We start from the raw sequence: 25025 nt of genomic DNA on the forward strand, positions 1-25025 counted from the left end.
CCGCCGACAGATTGCAGGAGGACGGGTCGCAGTAGCCGTGAGGGCCGGCTGCACCAGGAGGTCCAGGCACACCAGGTTGTCCAGGCACACCGGGAGGTCCTCTCTGGCCGTCACGCCCGTCCTGACCGTAACCAGGTTTGCCCGCGTCGCCTACAAGCACAAGACTCTTGATAGCGTGCGATGGTGCATGTTTTGTGTTTTTAATAGCAAACTTTTCCTTACCAGGAAGTCCTGGAGGTCCTTGTTGACCTTTGGCTCCTCGCACGGTGGGCCCTCGGGAGCCTCTGTCCCCCATTTCACCTGCAACACAGGTCATGTGAGGACGGCACGCCGAAGCAAGAGGTAAAAGTTGTCAAATAAGTAACATTGAAGAAAAAAATAGACAATTGCTGATTGGAACAGTCCAGTATAGACACAGTAAAACATGGAGCCTGATTGTGAACCAGAAAGTAGCTCGCCAGCTAACAAATGGAAGGCGAAAAAAACAAAGACAAAACAATAGATGTCCGATAATATCGGCCGATAAATGCTTTAAAATGTAATATCGGAAATTATCGGTATCGGTTTCAAAAAGTAAAATGTATGACTTTTTAAAACGCCGCTGTACGGAGTGGGACACGGACGTAAGGAGAAGTACAGAGCACCAATAAACCTTAAAGGCACTGCCTTTGCGTGCCGGCCCAGTCACATAATATCTACGGCTTTTCACACACACAAGAGAATGCAAGCATACTTGGTCAACAGCCATACAGGTCACACTGAGGGGGGCCGTATAAACAACTTTAACACTGTTACAAATATGCGCCACACTGTGAACCCACACCAAACAAGAATGACAAACACATTTCGGGAGAACATCCGCACCGTAACACAACATAAACACAACAGAACAAATACCCACAACCCCTTGCAGCACTAACTCTTCCGGGATGCTACAATATACACCCCCCGCCACTCCCTACCCCCCCTCAACCACGCCCACCTCAACCTCCTCATGCTCTCTCAGGGAGAGCATGTCCCAAATTCCAAGCTGCTGTTTTGAGGCATGTTAAAAAAATTAAAAAAAATGCACTTTGTGACTTCAATAATGAATATGGCAGTGCCATGTTGGCACTTTTTTCTATAACTTGAGTTGATTTATTTTGGAAAACCTTGTTACATTGTTTAATGCATCCAGCGGGGCATCACAACAAAATTAGGCATAATAATGTTGTAGATTCTAATGAAGCCTTTAGCTTGACGCTCCTCTACTTTCTCCTGCTCCGCTTGCTGCGGCAACAACAAACAAAACTTCAGACGCTCCTCTTTGTTTTGTATCGTTTACTTGATAATTCAAAAACGTAAAACAATAACGATGTGGGAACAAATGAATGGCAAAATAAAGCGAGTTTGTTACAGCAAGAACGAGTTAGAAAAAGTCAGAGTGAGGTCAAAAAACTGTGTGGCTCAATTCCTCCGCACCTGACTGCCATTACCCATAATACCTTGTGTCCAAAACCAACCTACCATACAGATCCTTCCGCCATATATGCAATTTAAACTGTTACGTCATCAAATTATTTAGACAAATGTAATAATTATTCTAAGCATGCAAATAAAGTAAATAGTCCCATTTTGGCTGAATAAACATAAAGCACCTTCCATAAAATGTAAATTAATTCAAACAGCATTTAGGCTCCTACAAATGTGTTAATTCCACGAATGTAAATATCGGTATCGGTTGATATCGGAATCGGTAATTAAGAGTTGGACAATATCGGAATATGGGATATCGGCAAAAAGGCCATTATCGGACATCTCTACACAAAACAGCTACGCACCTTTTTCACTTCTGTTGAAGAAAATTATTTGATTTGCCTTTAAGTCACAATGGAATTATCCTCCTTGCCCCTCAATCAAAATGGTAGAGCTCCATCGTTTTGGACTTTTATGAACCATAAGTAGCCTGCCAAGCTCCAGCTAACACTCTGCGGAGACATTCCACCCCCCTAAGAATAAAACTAATATGCTCCCATTTTCCTTTTTTGTATTTTCACAACATAACTATTCCCCTGCCTTAAAATAAAAATGATCTTACACCACTGTGGACCAGGAATAGCCTGCTAGCTAACAAATGGATGGCAAAACTTAAATATGGCTGTTTGCTTTTTTTACTTTTGTTACTGGCATTTATTTCCTCTTTTTTGCCTTTTAAAGGCCTACTGAAACCCACTGCTACCGACCACGCAGTCTGATAGTTTATGTATCAATGATACAATCTTAACATTGCAACACATGCCAATACGGCCGGGTTAGCTTACTAAAGTGCAATTTTAAATTTCGCGGAAAATATCCTGCTGAAAACGTCTCGGTATGATGATGTCAGCGCGTGACGTCACGGATTGTGGAGGACATTTTGGGACAGCATGGTGGCCAGCTATTAAGTCGTCTGTTTTCATCGCAAAATTCCACAGTATTCTGGACATCTGTGTTGGTGAATATTTTGCAATTTGTTCAATGAACAATGGAGACAGCAAAGAAGAAAGCTGTAGGTGGGAAGCGGTGTATTGCGGCCGACTTCAGCAACACAAACACGGCCGGTGTTTCATTGTTTACATTCCCGGAAGATGACAGTCAAGCTTTACCATTGGCCTGTGGAGAACTGGGACAACAGAGACTCTTACCAGGAGGACTTTGAGTTGGATACGCAGACGCGGTACCGTGAGTACGCATGCAGCTGCGGCTTCCAAACATTTGATCGCTTGCCCGTACGTGCGTACCGCTATGTGCATGTCACGTACGTAACTTTGGGGACTTTGGGGAAGTATATGTGCTGTATGAACTTTGGGGAGGTGAACGGTACTTTGGGCTGTGGGATTGAGTGTGTTGTGCAGGTGTTTGAGTTGTATTGGCGGGTTATATGGACGGGAGGGGGGAGGTGTTTGTTGTGCGGGATTAATTTGTGGCATATTAAATATAAGTCTGGTTGTGTTGTGGCTAATAGAGTATATATATGTCTTGTGTTTATTTACTGTTTTAGTCATTCCCAGCTGAATATCAGGTCCCACCCGCCTCTCACAGCATCTTCCCTATCTGAATCGCTCCCACTGCCCTCTAGTCCTTCACTCTTACTTTCCTCATCCACAAATCTTTCATCCTCGCTCAAATTAATGGGGAAATCGTCGCTTTCTCGGTCCGAATCGCTCTCGCTGCTGGTGGCCATGATTGTAAACAATGTGCGGGTGGGAGGATGTCACAACCTGTGACATCACGCGCATATCGTCTGCTACTTCCGGTACAGGCAAGGCTTTTTTATCAGCGACCAAAAGTTGCGAACTTTATCGTCGATGTTCTCTACTAAATCCTTTCAGCAAAAATATGGCAATATCGCGAAATGATCAAGTATGACACATAGAATGGACCTGCTATCCCCGTTTAAATAAGAAAATCGCATTTCAGTAGGCCTTGAAGTTACAATAGAACCTCATTAGTTCCTCTATGAACCAGGAAGTAGCCTGCTAGCTAACAAATGGATGGCAAAACACAAATATGGCTATTCACTTTTTTTACTGGCATTTATTTCCTCTTTTTGCCTTTTAAGTTACAATAGAACATCTTTAACCACTCAAGAGTGGAAAAAAAGCTATAAACTAATTCATTGTGGAAGTTAATCATGTTGCATGTTCGCGCCATGTTTTGAACTTGTTAAATAAAAGAACACAACTTTAGGACGGAGTCTTGCCTTCAGCCATGTACATAAGCTATTCAGAGGCCAGCAAGAACCACAAAGCATTGCGTCACACTTTTGAGCCTGACAACAAGCAAACATAATGCAAAACAAGACCAGAGGTTGCAGGTCATGACACAACTATCTATGTTCTACTGAGTGCTATTTTATTTACCTTTGGGTCCTTTTACTCCAATAGGTCCTAGTGGTCCTTTGAGTCCAGGAAGTCCTCTTATTCCAGCCTGTCCTGGGAAACCGTTGTCTCCTGGAGACCCAGGAGGTCCTGGAGGTCCGGGTTTGCCAGGTAAACCAACCACACCTGACTCAGGCCTTCTCAAACCAGCTGCTAACTGGGCCAGTTGTTCTGTTGGGTCACAAATAATGAAGGGATGAAACTTTGCCTTCAAAGTTCTTGGTGCTGTTGTGGGTTCAATCTAAAGTGAACGTGATGAACTCGGGTCATGAAGAATCTTTCAAACTTTCTCTCAACATCTTTCAACCGCAAATGTAGCGGAGAAGAGACAATGCTTTTTCAAGGTGCAAATGATCCAATATTAATCTCCAGTGACTCTTTGCTGCATGAGATTCTGCACTTTAGAGGCTGCTGATGAAAATTCATGCAGTGGCTGCTCTTTTTAAACATTTCCTTCCCTGGCCGACTCTCTTTGCTCAGAGCGCAGGAGTAGAGGTCTGCTGGAGGTGTAATTAATTTTTCAGAAGCACCGCCATGAAAAAGTAATGACTCGGGGAGATGAGTTTTGAAGACACAAGTGCAAAAAAAAAATAATAAAAAGAACAGAGGTTGCGTCTTTTTTTGCTGGAACATTTCTTCGAGGGGAAGGAGGAAATCTCTCATCCATCAAATAAACAAAGACTGAAGCTTATTTCATGTTCTGCTTATGACACCTTCTCTTTTTCAGTGTGTGTGTGTGTGAACCGGAGAGTATTGAGCAAGTGTCCTGATCAATGCCAAAGTGCGGAGACTAGCCAGGCTCTACGGCCAAGATTAAAGTCATAAACGAGGCACAAGGGAATGATGAATGGGCGATCACGTCTTACCTTGCATGACTCGCATGCACACCTGCCTGATGTGCTGGTCGCTTGGCTCTTTACCCTGGAACACACGCAGTAGCATCAGAGGCATTGAAGGCACCACAAAACGCCAGTTTGATCATGGGACTCATTTGATTGTGCTAATGGATACTTTATCACCATGGTTACTGCTTAAAGTGCTAAAAAATGAGAATGGAAGGTTATAATTATGTTTGCAAAGTGGTCACTGGTTGCAAAGCAGAAAAGATAAAAAAATATGTTGTTGGTTTTTTTCAAATATATTTACTATAACAATGGATAACCTCTAAAATTTGACTAAAAGCTTTTGGCATGAATACATTAGTTTCAGTGTAAACAGGACTTCAGCTCATCTTTCAAGATTTCAGTTCAGTGAGACTCTAAAACAGAGTTGTCTAAACTTTTACCACCAGGGCACACTGAAAAATATAAAGATTTGGGAGCCGTTTTCATTTTTTTTTCATTTGTGAACCACCTAAAACATACCCATGTTGATAAAAGACAGGGTGTCCAAAGTGTGACAAAACTCGAGCTGCAGCAAATTTTCGAAATTCAATCTTTTGATTGATTGATTGAGACTTTTATTAGTAGATTGCACAGTACAGTACATATTAGGGATGATGTTTGATAAGAAATCATCGAGTTCGAGCTTATTATCGAATCCTCTTATCGAACCGATTCCTTATCGGGTCCAGATAGGTTGTTGTATATGGAAAAAAACACACGATATTTGGTTTAACAAAAGCTCACTTTTATTATATAAGAAAAAAATGTAATCTAATAAATAAATAAATATTGACTGTTACCCCCCTAAAAAAATAAAATAAATAAATATTGACTGTTGTTACCCAAAGTATATTAAGCGTGATTTTTCAGAAAAACAAATATATACAGTAACACAAAAACAACCTGTCTCTGTGATCACTATAGGTGTATAAATAATAATATAGTGTTAAATAAAATCAGTCCCTTGGGCACAAAACTGAAAATAATACAGCTCTCCAAAAAGTGTACTTCTGCTGCTATTTGACATAACTGTTTGTTATGATGCTTTGACATTTTTGCACTTTATTTCTTTATTGAAAGAAAATTCTATGAAGAGAAAAGTTGTTTGCAAATGTGGTTACAATGCTAAAAAAATGAAAAGTTAAAGCAAAAAAAAGAAATACACTTTATTGAATTAACATTATTTCTTTATAGGGGGAAAGATGTTATGAGCTAGGGAATACAACAACTACACTACCCAGCATGCAACGGTAGCGACGAGCATGCGCGGTAGCCCCTAAAAGTGTTGTTGCATGTCGTCACCCGGCAGCTAAGAATGAGGTTATGAGCACGCTGTGAAAGTAAACGTCAAGAACTCGGCCAACACGCCTCGTCTGCATTATTTATAATTAGACAGACAACACATATACAGTGTGATTTTGTTTTGTTTACAAGGAAAGAATAACTATAGTTAAAAAAGGGAGATCCATCCATCCATCCATTTCTACCGCTTATTCCCTTCGGGGTCGCGGGGGGCGCTGGAGCCTATCTCAGCTACAATCGGGCGGGAGGCGGGGTACACCCTGGACAAGTCGCCACCTCATCGCATGTGTTGTATATATATGTATGTGCTGCGGTTGCTTTAAGAACGTTGCGACAGCTGGCGTAAAGGAGGTGCGTTGCTAGCCTGGTTGCTGTTTCCGGTTGGTCGTAAAAGTGTTCGTCATGTGTTTGTACCCTGCTCAAATCTCTCAGTAAAGTTATTAATTGGATTATACCTTTTGTTTTGAACTTTATTACACCTTGGAGCGCTTTTTCCGGTCCATTTTTTTCCTGCTTTCGCTATCTGCGCCTAATGACTGAGCTACGTGACGTCATTTCTTGTGATGTCACATGGACCATTTCTGGTCGGAACGGGATTCGTTCCGAGGGATTCGAATAAAGAACCATTTTTTTTTCTTTACTATAGTGGTCTCGATAACGGGTACCGGTTCTCAAAAAGGGATTCAAGTCCGAGGACTCGGTTCTTTTCTTATCGAACAACCAGGAAAATCGGTTTCGAGTATCATCCCTCGTACATATTCCGTACAATTGACTACTAAATGGTAACACCCGAATAAGTTTTTCAACTTGTTTAAGTCGGGGTCCACGTTAATTGTTCTGATTAAAAAATAATCATTTGACATTTGACATTTGATATACATACCGGTCATATTTTTTTGTATTTTATTAAATTTGTTGGTTTGTTATTGATACCTATATGAACATTTCAACTTTTTGTGTATATATTGTCTTTTCTGTCTTATTTTTTTTCATGTTTTGCTCTTTAGTTTTCATGTTTTATTATATTTTGTAGAAATTGCCGCAAGCTCCGAGCCGCAAATGACTCCCAGGTCATACTATGGACACTCCAGCTCTGTAGGAGTTACCCCACGAGTGTATTTTAACCTTTCTTTATGTCGTCTAAGCACGAAGGAGAAATATGGTGATCACCATAGGCTTCTCCATGGGCTGGTCGTCCATTCGTAATAATGATTATAATAAGGAGATTGCATTGAATGGGAATTATTCCCACGCCAGCTGCATAAAAGTAATATACGTGAACATTACACTAGCAATTTCAGGGCACAAAAGTAGTACTTTTTTACACGCCATTGTAGCCTTTTTTAGTGATAGTGCGCATGCTAGTGTTTTATCTCGGACCTACCGCAGGACCTTGTGTTCCTCTGACTCCAGGTGAACCTCGGTTCCCCTGCATGCCTCGCGGTCCAGGTGTGCCAGGAGGCCCTTCAACGCCAGGCTGGCCTCGACTTCCTTCTGGACCTCGTCTGCCAGGCTCGCCAAGGTTGCCAATCTTTGGGACAAATAAGGAGGCAGACCAAAGAGTTCAAACAAAACGTCTTTGCTTGATACCAAATCCTAAAAAAGCAGTGCCAGTTTAAAGCAATATTTTAAACACCTCTCCCTTTGCTCCAGATTCTCCAGGTTGGCCCTAGAAGACAATGAATACATCAGAAAACATGGGGATGTTATGCATTGTACTTTCTTGGGATCAAATAAGTGTTTGTATTTGCATAACAACATACATTATCTCCTTTGTCTCCAGGGTTGCCTTCATCGCCTTGCAGACCCTGAAAAAAAATTCCTGCACATGAATAATACGATCCAATCCTTTTTCGGTTAAATATCATGTTAGCGCATACATGGAATTATCATTTCACATCAGGACTTCATACCTGGTCTCCCTTGGGTCCTCCTTCTCCACGCTCACCCTGTAATAAACAAGACAAATGAGCTTCGCTGCAAGCCATTGTGCTTGTGACTGTTTGTGTGTGCATTCATCTACAGCAGATGGAGCCTGCGCTGAGTAATAATCATCCAAACAATAGTTTTTGAATCTCTGAAAGCTGTGGTGATTTTCTTACCCGCTCTCCTTTGACTCCAGGAGTGCCAGGAGGGCCTGGAATACCAGGAAGACCAGGATCACCTTTGGGTCCCTATACAACAAAACCCCACAGGAACATTTAGAAGGTGTGTTTGTTATGGAACATGTACATAAACGTTAAACAAACAAGCCAAACATTAGGAGCGGCTGCACAATATGGCCCAGATGATAGAGCGGCTGACAAGCAACTCGAGGTTTCCTGGTTCAAATCCAGCTTCTGCCATCCAAGTCACTGCCGTTGTGTCCTTGGGCAAGACACTTCACCCACCTTTCTCCCAGTGCCACCCATACTGGTGTAAATGCAGCTTAAATGTAGATAATGGGTTTCTCAATATACAGCACTTTGAGTCACTCCAGAAAAAGAGATATATAAATATAATTAATTCACTCTCACATAATGAGATCTACTATGAAATTCATGCCTTAGCAATTGATTTAAAGTAGGAAAAACATAAAAATTCAAAAAAAAACTCTACTTTAAGTCTTAACAACAGTATATCAAATTAACATGTCAAAATATAAAACAATATCTTCTTAAAAGTGCATTTTTATATACTGTATCTTCGACAAAGCTTTGTTTTTTCTTTTTATCCGCAATATCAGGAAAATAAATCTGACATTTTATCACTGAAAAGCAACATCTTCTATTATTATCTTGGTGTACTACCTTTCATGAGTGAAAACTTATATTAATTTTTTGGGTTTGGTAAGTGTATATCTTAATTAATCAGATATTTTTTTAAGGGATGGTATATAATCAAATATTCACGGTCAATTCGGGGGTTTTTTTTCAAGAAATTTTAACAAAACTTTTCTTAGCAAAACCCTTTAAGAATAAAAATAGCTACACCCAAAATAATGTTCTATCTGAATAATGTAATAATATATACATGTAATAATAAAATAAAGAATCATTTCTACATTCAATGTCTTAACTTATAAGAGGTGTATAGGCAGATTAGTGCTGAACACTACTTATTTTTCACACTTTAAAATACACTCCCAAGCTCTTATAGTGAACTTTTAGCATGGCCAAGCATGGCAGCCTATTGTCAGTTTTTGTTTCCCATTCCCTGTTTGATCCCTGAGCCGCAGTGAGGAATGTCAGGAGAACAGAGGAGTCTTTCAGCCTGCTGCTCCTTCTCTCCCCTCGCTGTAAAAAATAGACCTCAGGTGCGACACATGTCTATTACAACAAACTACCGGGAAACAACAGCCAGGAAGGAAACCTCTGAGGTTTTTCCACCTGCTACACCATGTTTCATTCTTTTATAGGTTTTAAAACCACCGGGGGTCACTAAATAATTCAATCACCTGCTAAATAAAATGGAAACTATATACCAGTATTATTAATAATAGTGTGCTCAGTAGCCAACATCTTACCCTGCCACCCGACTTGCCGACTGAACCTAATGGGCCTTGTTCTCCCAATTCTCCCTGCAAACAAAAAGGAGGGTTAACAAAAGAGGGTCATTATTAGACTTTAAATCAAAAGCTCTTAAAAAAGAAATACTCACAGGTTCACCGATGGGTCCAACTGGGCCAACCTCACCTTGTTCCCCCCGCTCGCCCTGTACATAAAGAATAATGGTTGTTCCCTTGTTTCTAATTAAAACAAATCATATTTAATGTCTGGTATTGTAAAGATGGGGTTGTACCATTTTTCCAGCTGAACCCAATGTCCCAGGAAAGCCTGTTTGGCCTGCATCACCCTGAATTAAAACAAGCACAAAAAAACTATTTACAAATGAATACAAGATGCTAATGATTATATTAAAGACAACACCTTAATGATATACTCATATATATTTATCAACGACATCCTCCTGAGAGTCAGTCCCAATGGCAGTGGGGGCTCTTGGAAGGATGTATGCTTTACTTTAAGGCTGTCAAAAACAACTCATGTGATTAAAATGCCGAAAATAATCATGGATATACGCAGATTAATCACGCAATTTATTATGACCGTACTTCAAAATACCGTATTTTTCGGAGTATAAGTCGCAACGGAGTATAAGTCGCACCTGCCGAAAATGCATAATAAAGAAGGAAAAAAACATATATTGGGGCGGCATGGCGTAGTGGGTAGAGCAACTGTGCCAGAAACCTGAGTGTTGCAGGTTCGCTCCCCGCCTCTTACCATCCAAAAATCGCTGCCGTTGTGTCCTTGGGCGGGACACTTCACCCTTTGCCCCCGGTGCCACTCACACCGGTGAATTGAATGATGAATGACAGGTGGTGGTCGGAGGGGCCGTTGGCGCAAATTGCAGCCACGCTTCCGTCAGTCTACCCCAGGGCAGCTGTGGCTATGAAAGTAGCTTACCACCACCAGGTGTGAACGAATGATGGGTTCTACATGTAAAGCGACTTTGGGTACTTAGAAAAGCGCTATATAAATCCCAGTTATTATTATTATTATTATATATAAGTCGCAATGGAGCCCGGCCAAACTATGAAAAAAACTGCGACTTATAGTCCGAAAAATACGGTACACCCTGGTTGGACTTTAGATATAAATGTTTATTGTGAATTTCTCTTTGGAGATGAATAAAGTATCTGTCTATCGATCTGATCAAGTTTTAAGAAAGTAAATGACATGTATTCAAGTGAAACAATAAAGTTAAAGTCCCAACGATAGTCCCACACACTAGGTGTGGTGAAATTATCCTCTGCATTTGACCCATCCCCATGTTCACCCCCTAGGAGGTGAGGGGAGCAGTGAGCAGCAGAGGTGCTTTTTTTTTTTTTTGGTGATTTAACCTCCAATTCCAACCCTTGGTGCTGAGTGCCAAGCAGAGAGGCAATGGGTCCCATTTGTATAGTCTTTGATATGACTCGGCCGGGGTTTGAACTCACGACCTTCCAGTCTCAGGGCGGACACTCTAACCACAAGGCCACTGAGCAGGTAACAAAATGTCTCTGGATGACTTTCTGACAATAAAATTGCATGTTGTGTCCAAATATTGGACTCTTTGTTAAGTTAATTTCAATTATGCAAGCGACTAGTAACCTGCGATTAATCATGATTACTCTAAGTTCGGAATCTGATTTAAAACAATTATCATTTGACAGCACTACTTTATTTACATTACAAACTGTTGATTGTATTATTGCATATCGGTATCAGTGTTTTCTATCTTTACAAAAAAGCATCAGTTAATGGCACAAACAAAGACAAGAAGTGAACAAATGTATTAATAATTGCTGTGCTTCTTCCTACTCATTTTCGGACATGTTGAGTTGTGAAACCGTAAATGTGATGTGTAACCTTGTATGCATTACATTATCGTTAACATATTTAATAATAAAACACGCTAGTAACCTTTGTGCCACTCTGTCCTTTTGGTCCAGATGAGCCAGGCAGACCCTGAAAAACACAATAAGACAAACAAATCATTACACAAATTGATAACGTGTATTTTTCTAAACCCAATGAGCCTCTTCAAAAACATCAGGTTGAGTCCCATTAGTGTCTTCCATTAGGTTCCTCACAAATTAAAGGGTGGGGAAATGTCTGCTCACGCACTCACAGTCACAGGGTAGAACGTGATTACTGTTTAATAGTGCGTGTGTGTGTTTATTGTCATGTCAGTGTGTCCTTTAGAAGAGAACAAGTCATTCCATGTCTTGGATAGAACTAATACTTAGCTGGGGGTCAAAGGTCATACTTACAGGATGTCCCTGAAGCCCAACCTCTCCAGCAAGTCCAGGTTTTCCAATGCCTCCCTGCGGTAAAATAAATAATGAAGATACTGCTCCAAATTGCAACACATGCTCTGTAGATTCTAACACTAGAAGTTTTGATACCTTTCCTCCTGGCATGCCAGGAATACCCTCACGGCCGTCCACTCCTGGCAAACCCTGGTGGGCATAGCAAAATAAGTGACATTCGCAATAAATGTAACATTTGACAAAATCATACTCACCCCGTCTCCCTTAGGACCTGGAAGGCCTGTGATCCCTCTTTGCCCTTGGGAGCCCTGAACAAGTAAAGCTTCTGTCAGATTGTTCATACTAAATTAATATTAACTTTATTGATTATGTGTGAATTGACCTCTTCCCCTTTGGGCCCAGGCTCACCCATCACACCGCGCTGGCCTTGATCACCCTGAAATAATTCACAGAAACATGTTTATTATTGTTCGGTGTCGTGAATTAGTTATAGTCATTTTGTATTTGTTTTGTTTTGTATTGGTGAAAGCACCAGTAGTAGTGCTTTACAATTCAAAGACTATATTGAAATATACTGTTATCTCCAGTACTCCCAAATGAAAGTAACTGATAATATAGAATATATTTTGGAAGTAAATTGCCCAACTGTGTTACATACATACATGTTACATAATGTACATACATATACAGTTTGTATGTAATGTAAACACTATACAGTAGGTCCTACCTAATACAGCACCAATCGAAGGTTTGGGCATATTATTCTCATGTTATTTCAAGGAGAACATGTCTCTAAACATTTGACTGGTACTGCATGTAATTAATGAAAGTTACACACTAAAAAATGTTGGGTTAACCCAACTGCTGGTTCAGAAAAGGACAAACCCCTTTGAGTTATTTTAACTTAACATTTTGGGTTACTTTTTTCAACCCAACTTTTGTGTTGAATTATTTAACCAAAAAGTTGAATTATGATCATTTAATGTTGGGTTATTCCCAACCAAACTATTGGGTTGAATTATTTAACACAAAAGCTGAGTTATGCTCACTACAATGTTGGGTTATTCCCAACCCAACCCAATTTAGCGCTCCTTGACCCAATAGTTGGTTAAAAATTATACATTTTACTGCCGGTTTGTCCTACTCCTTCCCTACTGCTGATCAAAAGTATTTTTATTCCATTAAAATATACTCAAAAGCAAGATATAAGTGACCTTTTTTTTTTACAAGAATTGCTGTGTATGGTCATGGTCCCAAACTGTGGAACGATCTGCCTCTCCATGTGAGACAGGCCCCTTCTTTGGCTATTTTTAAGACCCTTCTTAAAACCCATTTTTATTCCCTGGCTTTTAACCCAGCATGAGACTTTGAACTGTTTTTAGCTTTTAACTTTTTGAACTGTTTTTAACTTTTAAACTGTTTTTTATCTAACAAACTGTTCTTGGGGTAATTTATATTTGCATTTTAAATGTGTATTTTTATTTCTGTTTTAAATGTTATTTTTTAGTCTGTCTTTTGCCTCTATTTCTTTGTGGTGTACAGCCCTTTGTTTTTCAACTGTGCTTGTTTTTAAAGGGCTTTATAAATAAAGTTGGTATGGTATGGTATAGTAGTTCTATACAGCATGCTCAAATATTTTCATGTACATAAGATGTGTGATTGTAAATAATGTTAATGAGATTAATCCTTAATGAAATAAATACATTTTAAAAAAGTAACTTTTTAATAAATAAAAAAAAAGCCTTTTACCCAAAAATGCGTTACTCATTGAAAAACAACCCAAAAATGGTTCATAGTTTGGAAAAAACAGAAATTGAGTCAAAATAAGACCCTTATAACCCAAAAAATGGATTGCTCTTCATAAAAATAACTCCAAAATTTAACCCAACACTCGCAACTCATAAATTTGGTTAGCAAAATAACCCAGCATTTTTTAGTGTGTAAAAATGAGGAGAACTTGGAGTTACAGATTTTCTTTCCATCCATTAAGAAGAACATTTGTAAAACCAGAGGTGACTGAGAAAGGGCCCGCCGGCTCGCAATCTTTCTTTGAGTTCATCCAAAAAGTGTATGTCATGGGTTTGAGGTCAGGGTTCCTCCAGAGTTCATTTAAGCATGTCTTTATTGGAGGAGTCAATGTGTAGCAGAAAACATCCTTCACCAAACTGTTCGTCTATTATTACGCTTGTTTTTTAAACAGCACCGACTTACTGTTGCCCCGCCAACACCCTGAGGACCTGGACCTCCATCAAGACCACGAGCCCCCTGCCAGACGACAACATTTGACAGGTTGAGCATTTTATCACAGTTTCGCTTCTATATGCAAATACACAAAATACACCAACCATCTCTCCCTTAGAGCCCATCAAGCCTGTGGCTCCACGGATCCCCTGGCCACCCTGAAACAACAAACAAAGCAAAACAAGTGAGCAAAATAACACCAAGCGTGACCAGGTTCACTCCAGCAATTAAAAATACTCAATCTAACCGTCGGTCCTTGTGAGCCAACCTCCCCCAGACCTCCTTGCTCTCCTTCCTCCCCCTGGAAGCAAACACAACAACGTCAGTACAAGGTCACGGTAGAGAAAACGAGTGCATTTTCATCTAATTATGCATCTAAGTTGCACAAAAACGATGCCTTTGTGTTCATTACTAAACCACCAGATTTTTAAATGTGTTTAGCAGCAATTTTCTTCAAACAAGGCAAAAAGCAGAGGATTCAACTCCAACTTGTTGTCCTGCTTTGCAAATAACAAATAATGAATGTGCTGACTGTGCCCTGAATATGGAAAATTCATTAGCAGAAAGCGTTTGGGGTTTAAGGCAAAATTTGTGTCATTAGAAAGGCAATTTGTTCTTTTAATTAGGGGTAGTAGAAGTGGCTATTGAGACGAGTAAACACGGCTGATAATGAAACGGTTTCACAACAAACATTATGAAAGAGGTCAGCATATGTTTTACATCACAAAGCAGTGAAATCCTTTAATTCTGCTTGTCTGATGAGAAAACTAATTAATACTTTTCCAGCTGTAACTCCAACAAAGAACTTGTGTGAGTCAGCCACAACATTTATTTTAATCATCCCCATCTGTCTCTCTTTGTATTTAAAAAAAAAAAAAAAAAGTAAATTAATACCAATATCAAGGCATGTAATCTACACACCCCATTTTCATTTTGTAGGCAACTTCACACCTGACCGTGGCAAAATAATGCTCTTTCTGTTCTATTGTTAACAGAGAAAGGTCTTACATTTGGGAATTTGTAAGAGAAAAAAAAGTCCCTAAAATGGCAGCCGGTGAAGGACAACATTATTGTGAGGCTGATGGGATCCTTCACACAGGCAAACCGCCTCATTTCCATTTATATAGGGCATGCACACATTACAGGAGGAAAGGGTTCTTGAACATCAATTCAAATAAATCACGCTGTAGGTATCAGAGGTATAACACGCGCGTGTCTCGTCGTTCTTGAAATGGGGCCGAGCAAATACTACTTGTCTCACAAATGTGGAGTGACACTTTCCTCATTGTGGTTTAAGTATAATGTGGGTGTGAATCTTGGGTTGCATTTAAGTGCCAGAATCTCACTAGGATGAATTGCTAGCGGCGAATATTTGGATTTAGCTTCTATTCAATGAAATATACCCTACCTTGTGCCCTTGCTTTCCAGGTTCCCCTGCTTCACCTTTGACACCTTTGTGGCCCTGATAAAAGGCATAAAAGAAGACCAGTTAGTTTTTAGTGCAGCAGTTTTCAAAATGTGATATAAGGAGGCGCAGCAGCATGAAAAAAATTATGAAAAAAACCTGTTAACTAAGACAAAACGGATTAAAGTAAGAAGAGCAGCACTTGGTTTACTAGTAAATATTTTGGTGGCATAACACACTTTAATATGCTAAAAGCTGAAATGAAAATGCCCTGAAATGTTTTAATTTAGCTATTTAGCTATTTTATAGTTGCTTTAAGGCACTGATGTCAAACTCAATGCCCGGGGGCCAAATCTGGCCCGCCACATCACTTCATGTGGCCTGCAAAAGCATGGAATTAATGTGCGTCAATAAAGCACTTCATCTTTCTTACTACATGTATTCTGGGTTTTTTCAGTTTTGACAGAAAAAGTGCATGTACTTCATGCAATGGAATGTGTTTGTCTTCATTTTAACATCAATTTGCCAAGGGACTAGAAATGGAAATTAAGCATTGGCAAAATGTCACATATTTACATGTCAAATTTGTATTAAAATGTATTGTCCCTTTTGAATTAACTAAATCTAAATCTAATCCAAACAATCGCATGTATTTTAACGTTAATATTATCTGATCATGCAACAGACATAATGACATATATTGGAAAAAAATATTTGTTAATATATAATTCAAATAAAATCATCCTGACTTACGATTTCAAAGAGAGTTTTCCATCATTTGTATGTAAAAAATATAATAATCAAATTCAGAGGCAATTGTGTTATAGTATTATAAGGCGATTATACATTAATATTAATATATATTGATTGTGACAACCAGCCCTCTAAAGGAATCCATAACTGCGATGTGGCCCTTCAATTTGGCCCGCGAGACGACATCTTCAATTTGGCCCACGAGATGGCACGGGTTCAATAAGCAATATGGATGATTTATTCATATCATATACAAATGGCCAGTAGTCTAATAGCTGCCACTTTGTCACCATCTGGTGGCCAACAAAATTTTCTCAACCATTAATTGTACTTGGAACATGTACAGCATTTATTTATTTATATGACCCAATCTAAACAACTTTCCCTAGTCATGGACGTGGCAGGAAAAAAAAAATCAACCAGCACAAAAATTCAACAAACATAGTCAACCGTAACAAACCTTGTGGATATTATTAAAAACATTAAATCTACATTGAAAAAAATCAAAATTACACCCATTGAATTCGTTACAGGGGATGATGTGAAAAATGCAAAACATTCTTTCTTCACACTTCTCCATGTTTGGTGCATTTTACCTGCTTGATATTTCTGATTGATTAAAAAAACCTTAAGAAGGTTGCCACAGAAGTATACAATGAAGGAGTTGAACTTTCACATACTCCTAGTATCCAATTATAATAATTATTCATTATATAGCCGTTGTATTATCATAATAATACGTACTCATGTATTTGTATAGGATTTATGTCGTTACTTTGCATGCAGTCGGCTTTCTGCCCCAGGACACATTTTTAAAGCCCAATGCAGCCCCCCAGTCAAAAAGTTTGGACACCCCTGGCCCAGTTGTTGTATATTATCTTTCTCACATTAAAAAAAAAACACAACTCTACTCCTCTTTTTCTCACCTTCATACCAGGGAGACCAGGATGTCCTGAGGTTCCAGATGGACAAGAGTTGGGACACTATAAACAGCAGCAGAAATGTATTTTATATTATTACAAAAATTACAGTTTTGTTTTTTTTTAATTTAGATGGATTTACCAGATCAACACTTCCTAACGCCCCAGCTGCCCCCTGCAAATGGAGAGAGATTGAATTAGTCTATTTAACAGAAGCGATAGCATTAGTTCACATTAATCACGTAAATGTCCGAGGTGACTTACTCTGGGGCCTGTTGGTCCACGGGGTCCTTGTGGTCCTCTCACACCCATGGGCCCCTATGGTCAACAAGTACACACAAAGTAGTAATGCTAATATCATGCATAGCGCACATTAAAATGTAATGTTGTTTTTGAAGTTGTTCAATGTGCAAAGGGTAGTCACTGTGGTTGTTTCTTGCTACCGTGAAGCTTTAAGTATATGTTTTTTTATTGTATTATTCCCAGCGTGGAGAATGTTTATATTCTCCAGAGTCAGTTGTTTTAAAATGAAGATCATTCAGCGGCAGCGTTTCTTCCAATAAAATGAGTTCCAGTAAATATATTGGCATATATTAAAGTTAAAAAGTTAAAATACCAATGATTGTCACACACACACTAGGTGTGGCGAAATTATTCTCTGCATTTGACCCATCACCCTTGATCACCCCCTGGGAGGTGAGGGGAGCAGTGGGCAGCAGCGGTGGCCGTGCCCGGGAATCATTTTTGGTGATTGCATATATTGTTGTTGCTACATTGGATTTAAATGTTCTTAAAATTGTGTAAAGGGCCCAAAAAATGGAAATGCTGGGATGTGTTATGAGGGGCACTATATTCCAGTGTAATTAGGTTTCAATGAAACAAAGGCAGACTTGAAAATGATGGAATGCTTACTTTGAGTCTAACATAACATTTCTTGCTAAACACTTTTTTTCTATACTTACAGGTGTTCCCGTTTTGCCGAGTTCACCCGAAAGTCCTCCCGGTCCAGGTGGTCCCTGTTGTTGAGGATCATTTCAAACTGAGGTGAAATTTGTTATTGCGATGCAAACGCTAAAAGTAAGCAAGGTAGGACGAGTAGAGGTACAGATTAAACACATTGAGTCACTTACTGGGGGTCCATCAGGCCCAATACCCTGTGGGGAAAAAAAAACATCCATAGTGATGAGCGTTGCCAAAGTAGTCTTTGTACATCTTTGGACGTGCTGACAAATATTTAACTCACAGTAGTTCCGCGAGGTCCGATTTGTCCAGGTTCACCCTAAAAACAAACAGTAAAGATTGTCTGTAATAACGGCTGCAAGACTAATGAGTTCATTACAAGACTAGGGCGGCCGGACAGGCACACTTGACCCAGCAATGTTTGGACTAATGAGGAGTGATGCCAGGCTTGGGCTCCCCATGGAGATTATACGAAGGACTTGCGGGATTAGGTCTCATTTGTCAGGAGGAGTTTAAGCACTGTTACTCCTGCTTGGCACCGTTTCCCTCTTGCTCTCTGAGGTGAGAGGAAGTAAAGGCTCATTAGTCACTTACTTTCTGTCCGGGGGGACCGTCAGGCCCAACTTCTCCAATAGGGCCGGTCAAACCCTGCGGAGAGGAGATTCAGGCTGGATTAGAAAAGTCATGCGCTTGTTAAATGAGCCAGTATCCTCCCTTATGGTAGTAATAGCCCTAAATTCAACATTAGACCTTGTGGGAGGAGCCTTGTTCATAAAAGGGATTGACCACTTACTGTTACATTATATATTGCGGTCCACTTTCAAGCGTTTAATTAAATCACCACTTTCACTCGCATCCTAAACAAGGTGTGTTGAATTTAAAGGGGCACACGAGGGTGGGAGGAGCAGCGGTCAGCAGTGGGTCATGAGGGCAAAGCTTTCAGACCGCAGACAGCAGAGAGCAACATTCCTTGGGCTCATTTCAAACAAGGAATCATTCCACACCGCTTTGTGGATTCTCAGCAGGAGATACCAACGGCATTCGACCAACAGAGACGCTTTTGTTCCTAAACTGACAGGAGTTTGCACATGCATTAAAGTTTGTGATAGTTTGTGACTGTGCACAGTCATGTACAGTACTGTGCAAATGGCAGCTATTTTGACATAGTACAACAGTTTATACATAGTAGCAAAGATAAATGTTAGAAGTTACATTAAGACATCATTTTCTTTAATTGTGTATTATTAAAAAAATACTTTAACATTGTCATGCACTTTCTTGGGAAATGGTTCTAAATGGGTTTTTTTTGTTTGTTTGTTTGTTTGTTTTTATTCACACAATATAAACAGTATAAAATGTAACATTGTAAAAAAAAAACAAAAAAAAAACAGAGACAAGTAATGAGAAATACGTAATAAGAAATAAGAAATAAGTGCAGGTGAGATAAGAAACCCCAAAAGGCTTATGCAAGGTTCTCACCTAAAGCAGTAAATTCAAAATGTATACTCAGGTATACATAACTATGTATGTTGTAGTTTTTAGTGGTTTATTTATGTATTTGAGCAAACAAATTAGTAAGTATTTGTAGTAGTAAAAGTGGCAGCATCTATATATTGCAGGTATAAAGAGCAGTTAAATTATTATAGGATTTAAAGCAACTTTGCTAGGCTGGGCATATAGCAGAAGTAGCATGCTAACAACCAGGGTTAAGCATGTATTTAAAAAACTGAAGGTGGGAACACTAAAGTCACTCCCATAATTGTGTTTACGATTTATACCAGTGTTTTTTTTCACCAAGTACCACTTCAGAAAAAACCTGGCTCTCCAAATACCAGCATGACCAACATTAAAATACAGTAGCGTAGTATGCCTAAGTATTCATTAAAAACAAGGCAGAGGTTTTATTTAACAAGTATATTTAATATTTTTGGCCACAGTAACATCACACAAAATTGAACCGTAACACTGTGTTTGAAACACTGTACTTTAATCATTTGGCGTAACACTATATGGAGCCCGCATACCACTATCTACCAAATCACTGATTTATAGCATTGCTAAAACAACCCATGCTCTTTTGTACCAGTACCAGTAAAACGCTGCCATGTTATCCTAAGACCGTGTTAATTACACTAATCCTTTGGACGGTATAAGAGGTTACAAATAACAATGTGTATCTATTCATGCTGTGTCATGATTTATTCCACATTTTTGCACAATTGTACCCATCCTTAATACCAAATACAGTCTATGTACGGACAAAAATAAAGCTTAGTCTTAATAAGGCGTCCAATAATCGGAAAACATAGATTACTTACATCATTGCCAGGAATTCCAGGTAACCCTGAAGAGCCAGCTCTACCAGGCTCTCCATCAGGTCCCTGCAAATGACACAAACGGTTCAAAGATTAGGCCACCCAAAAAAGTAGCGTGGGGAAAGATTTAAAATGGAATGAAAATATTTACAGCGGGACCATCAGGGCCATCTGTTCCCCTTTCTCCCTGAAAATAATTAATACAATATTCAGTCACATGTAGGAAAGCATTTGGAACACAATGGAAGGCAAAGATAGTGGACTCACAGCAATGCCATCAATTCCTGGTACACCTGCAGGTCCAATAGGTCCTTGGCTCCTCTGAATAATAACAATACACTCACTCAATATATTTGAAATGGATTTAGCTAATCTTTCCTTTTTTCAAGGTGTGGGAATTAGGCAACATATGCATTTTTCATCCATGTCTGTAAGATTATTATTTTGCATCCTACTAATACATTACATGATTAACTACATATATTATTTGTGAATGTAGAAAGCCCCTTTTAGAGAGCAATGTTTGCTAACTTAAGCTTAGACAAATGAACAAGGAAAATATATAATACAAAAATGGGAAAAAAATATATAATATTAAAATATATTAATGACTTATTATGTATATGTATAATAATGTAAGATTGAAAAATGCTAAATATTATATTATATTATATTATATTAAGGGGGTTTTATGCAAAAAAAAAAAAAAAGTTTTTACAGCTGTACATTCAGAGCCCAATGTAGTCTTGGGCCAATCATAATAATTATTAATTTTGTTCAAGAAATTCAGACAGTCTACACTAAATTGAAGAGCACTCACCTGCACTGCGTCACATAAGTCTGCAGACAAACAAAGGACGGAAAAAAAAACTTACTTGAGCCGAGCATAGAAGGACAAAGTGCAGAAGAAGCCCCAGGAGAGGCCATCGATAGCCGGGAGCCCGAGCCATGATTCCCCGTGGGCAGGAAAGGTAAAAAGTTGTAAGTCCTTTCTCTGGGATTTGTTGGGTGGAAGGAGCCCCAGTCAAAACAACCCGTCTGAGCCCGTCGTGGCTATCTAGAGACCCTCGGAGGGCCCGTAGCCATCTGGGGCTCGTGAATATTCATGACATGGCATGTTTATTCATGTATGTCAGGTGAAAGGAGGGATTAGAAAGGGAAACTACGAGGGGAGGGCTCTCTGTGCTGACCTCTCCAATAGGCGGTTTGAGCGGTTTATTTGACGACCCCCGAGTACCAATTTTAAAACACTAAAAAATAGCATTGCTTTTCTATAGGGCTATCTTACTCATGCAAAAATAGGTCTCATTTGTGATCATCTATGATCCTCTGAAGTTTGTGTGTTATTACAAAAACAAAAAATATAACATTTCTGTCCCCCAGGTGGGTCATGACGGAAAATAACTGAGAAACACTTGCATAACTTGGTAAACAGCATATAAACCTACATTTCCGAGTGTAGCTGGGATAGGCTCCAGCCCCCCCTGCAACCACGAGAGGGACACGTGGTAGAAAATGGATGGATTGGTTTCAACAGCTTTTGCACCCCAATTTCCACCAGAGGGCACTATTTAGAAGTGTTATATTCATTATTAAGCAATACAGAGGGGTTAGTGGATCTGCCTCACAATACGAAGGTTCTGAGTAGTCTTGGGTTCAATCCCGGGCTCGGGATCTTTCTGTGTGGAGTTTGCATGTTCTCCCCGTGACTGCGTGGGTTCCCTCCGGGTACTCCGGCTTCCTCCCACCTCCAAAGACATGCACCTGGGGATAAGTTGATTGGCAACACTAAATTGGCCCTAGTGTGTGGATGTGAGTGTGAATGTTGTCTGTCTATCTGTGTTGGCCCTGCGATGAGGTGGCGACTTGTCCAGGGTGTACCCCGCCTTCCGCCCGATTGTAGCTGAGATAGGCTCCAGCGCCCCCCGCGACCCCAAAGGGAATAAGCGGTAGAAAATGGATGGATGGATGGACACTAAAGAAGATAATAATACTTTTAATGTAATAAATGTTACTGTATGTCAACGGTAATGACACCATTCACTTAAAAATTTGGGAGACAAACATTTTTTAATCAAATTCCGAAAAACACCCGAGTGCTCCTGGAGCAGGGGTATCAAAGTCAAGGCCCGTGGGCCAGATCCAGCCCGAGAATTTATTATCTATGGCCCCTTGGATGATATTTGATTAGTATTAGAACCGTCCCGCAGGCCACAGCAGCCTGCTGCTGTTTTGCACGCACCAATACTCCATCTGTATTGGCGCTAGGAATTTTCAAATTGGGGTCCCCATCAAGTCATAAAAATGGGGTTCCACAGTGAATTTTTGGGGTCCCACTTTTTTGTAACCGTTTTGAAAACACATGATAAATGTATGCATTATCTTGTTATATCTCACATTCTATATTGTGTTTTGGAAAAAGTTTGTCACAGACTGGCTTGTACATGCACATGCATCCTCCACTGATGTAATTTCTAGTACAAATTAGCGTATAGTTCGAACTTATTTACTGTATGTGAGAAGACTCAATATAGAAACATTAAAAACTACAACATGGCTGACAGGGAGAAGACACAGTCGAAGTGGAGGTACGTAAATAAGACCGCCCACAAAATGTGAAGAGATGGTCAGAAAGCGGCTTGAAGACAGTCTGTAAAACATAGTCTATGCCAGGGGTCCCCAAACTACGGATACGGCCCGCCAGTTTCCAAAATCCGGCCCGTGGGAAGTCCCAAGTTAAAAAAAATAAAATAAAAACAATTTTTTTTTAGTTATTATTTTGTTAAATCTGTCCTTTCTAATCAATTTTCTACCACTTGTTGCTCTCGGTGTTTCCTAGCTGCTCAGGCAAATCATATTGTCTAAAAATGCATTTTCCCAATGATAACATCGCGCTCGCGCCGCAGTGCACGCTCTTTCAGTTAATTTTTTTAACCCAATGCGCCCCCCCCCCCGAGTCAAAAACTTTGGGGACCCCTGGTCTATACAATATTTTGACCAAAGAACCACCATTACATGTTATGTAGACCACAAGTGTTTAAATGTAGAAAGCAACATAATAAAACCCCTTTAAAACAAAAAATCGGTTTTGTGTTGCAGGTCACAAAGTGTATTATTATTAGGGTTACTGTATCAACAATATTTTCATTTACACACTTTTCTTCTATTATTTGGGGTTTAACTTATTGTCTACAATGTGCCGTGGGCCAAAAAAACAACATGGTGCGGGCTTCAAATAAACCCCAGACCGCATTTTGGAAACCCTTGTTTTAAAATGAATGACCCTGATGTCACAATACATACAGTACATACTGCAACAGCCTTCAGAGCAGCAGAATTAGGTGCCACTGATGGTTGAAAAGTTAAGTTAAAGTTAAAGTGCCAATGATTGTCACACACACACACTCAGTGAAGGCATGGGGCCGAAAACTACCGCCTGTCTCTCACTGTCCATGGCAGGAGCGGTAAACTTCAAGACTCCAACTCTCTACAAAGTCTGATGGCCAAATGCTCCCTTCCATTCTTGTTCTGCATTTGCTAGTTAAGGTGCATAACAGTCATGCATAGCACTGCCAAAAAGGGAAAGTTATCTGTAAGACCCCGTGGATATACTGATCTGTATACTTCAAATCATGCAATTATCAAATGACATTAAAATGTACAGGATTTGGGACAAAAATAGGACAGTAATTGGATATTTTTAATGTTCAGCACCATGGACAAGGTAAAAGGTTGTAGTATACATTTTAACCGCTAGATGACGCTGTTTACCAAAACAGATCTAAGCTATGAACCTGCGGTTGATTGCATAGTAAAAGCTGGACCTGTTTAACCAGCAACACGTTGAGGAGACGGGCAGCACGGTGGATGGTGCGTCTGCCTCACAATACAAAGGTCCTGGGTTCAATCCTGCGCTCGGGATCTTTCTGTGTGGATTTTGCATGTCCTCCTCCGGGTACTGCGGCTTCCTCCCACCTCCAAAAACATGCACCTGGGGATAGGTTGATTGGCAACACTGAATTGGCCCTAGTGTGTGAATGTGAGTGTGAATGTTGTTTGTCTATCTGTGTTTGCCCTGCGATGAGGTGGCGACTCGTCCAGGGTGTACCCCGCCTACCGCCCGAATGCAGCTGAGATAGGCTCCAGCGACCCCGAAAGGGACAAGCGGTAGAAAATGGATGGATGGATGGACGTTGAGGAGACGATTCTTTAGGAGAAGAGGATTGGTTAAATCATTTTTTGGGGAGGATGCAGCACCAACTATATGCCTTTCCTAGCTTCTAATGTCAAGGAAACGCCTCTGCCTTAAAGGGGAACTGCACTTCTTTTTTTATTTTTCCTATCGTTCACAATAAAGTTAAAAGTAAAAGTTAAAGTACCAATGATTGTCACACACACACTAGGTGTGGCGAAATTACTCTCTGAATTTGACCCATCACCCATGATCACCCCCTGGGAGGTGAGGGGAGCAGTGGGCTGCAGCGGTGGCCGCGCCCGGGAATCATTTTTGGTGATTTAACCCCCAATTCCAACCCTTGATGCTGAGTGCCAA

The 25025-nt window shown here is 40.0% G+C and overlaps 1 protein-coding gene and 1 long non-coding RNA gene across 2 annotated transcripts in view; one reads left to right on the forward strand and one right to left on the reverse strand.

Annotated features, from left to right (window-relative positions):
• col9a1b (collagen, type IX, alpha 1b) overlaps positions 1–21514 on the reverse strand; it is a 21555-nt gene extending 41 nt beyond the window's left edge. Inside the window, exons 1-32 of the mRNA XM_061958832.1 lie at positions 21349–21514; positions 20741–20794; positions 20625–20660; positions 20477–20539; positions 18753–18806; positions 18442–18477; positions 18329–18352; positions 18161–18214; positions 17463–17516; positions 17341–17373; positions 17205–17261; positions 15529–15582; positions 14368–14421; positions 14225–14278; positions 14091–14144; positions 12262–12315; positions 12134–12187; positions 12015–12068; positions 11880–11933; positions 11530–11574; positions 9866–9919; positions 9725–9778; positions 9591–9644; positions 8188–8259; positions 7999–8034; positions 7849–7893; positions 7722–7754; positions 7470–7616; positions 4766–4820; positions 3882–4070; positions 223–300; positions 1–150 (exon numbers count right to left, since the gene is read on the reverse strand). The exon at positions 1–150 is cut by the window's left edge and continues 41 nt beyond it. Coding sequence (XP_061814816.1) covers positions 1–150; positions 223–300; positions 3882–4070; positions 4766–4820; positions 7470–7616; positions 7722–7754; positions 7849–7893; positions 7999–8034; positions 8188–8259; positions 9591–9644; positions 9725–9778; positions 9866–9919; positions 11530–11574; positions 11880–11933; positions 12015–12068; positions 12134–12187; positions 12262–12315; positions 14091–14144; positions 14225–14278; positions 14368–14421; positions 15529–15582; positions 17205–17261; positions 17341–17373; positions 17463–17516; positions 18161–18214; positions 18329–18352; positions 18442–18477; positions 18753–18806; positions 20477–20539; positions 20625–20660; positions 20741–20794; positions 21349–21423 — 1984 coding nt within the window. The 5' untranslated portion in view covers positions 21424–21514. The remainder of the gene's footprint in view (positions 151–222; positions 301–3881; positions 4071–4765; positions 4821–7469; positions 7617–7721; positions 7755–7848; positions 7894–7998; positions 8035–8187; positions 8260–9590; positions 9645–9724; positions 9779–9865; positions 9920–11529; positions 11575–11879; positions 11934–12014; positions 12069–12133; positions 12188–12261; positions 12316–14090; positions 14145–14224; positions 14279–14367; positions 14422–15528; positions 15583–17204; positions 17262–17340; positions 17374–17462; positions 17517–18160; positions 18215–18328; positions 18353–18441; positions 18478–18752; positions 18807–20476; positions 20540–20624; positions 20661–20740; positions 20795–21348) is intronic.
• On the forward strand, positions 7383–14300 carry LOC133605572 (uncharacterized). Its single transcript, XR_009815155.1, has 3 exons — positions 7383–8293; positions 14080–14168; positions 14239–14300. It is a non-coding gene; the product is annotated as an uncharacterized lncRNA (long non-coding RNA).
• Positions 21515–25025: the final 3511 nt, after the last annotated feature.

This window comes from Nerophis lumbriciformis, linkage group LG02 (genome assembly GCF_033978685.3).
Source record: "Nerophis lumbriciformis linkage group LG02, RoL_Nlum_v2.1, whole genome shotgun sequence".
In the NCBI taxonomy this organism is placed as follows: domain Eukaryota; kingdom Metazoa; phylum Chordata; class Actinopteri; order Syngnathiformes; family Syngnathidae; genus Nerophis; species Nerophis lumbriciformis.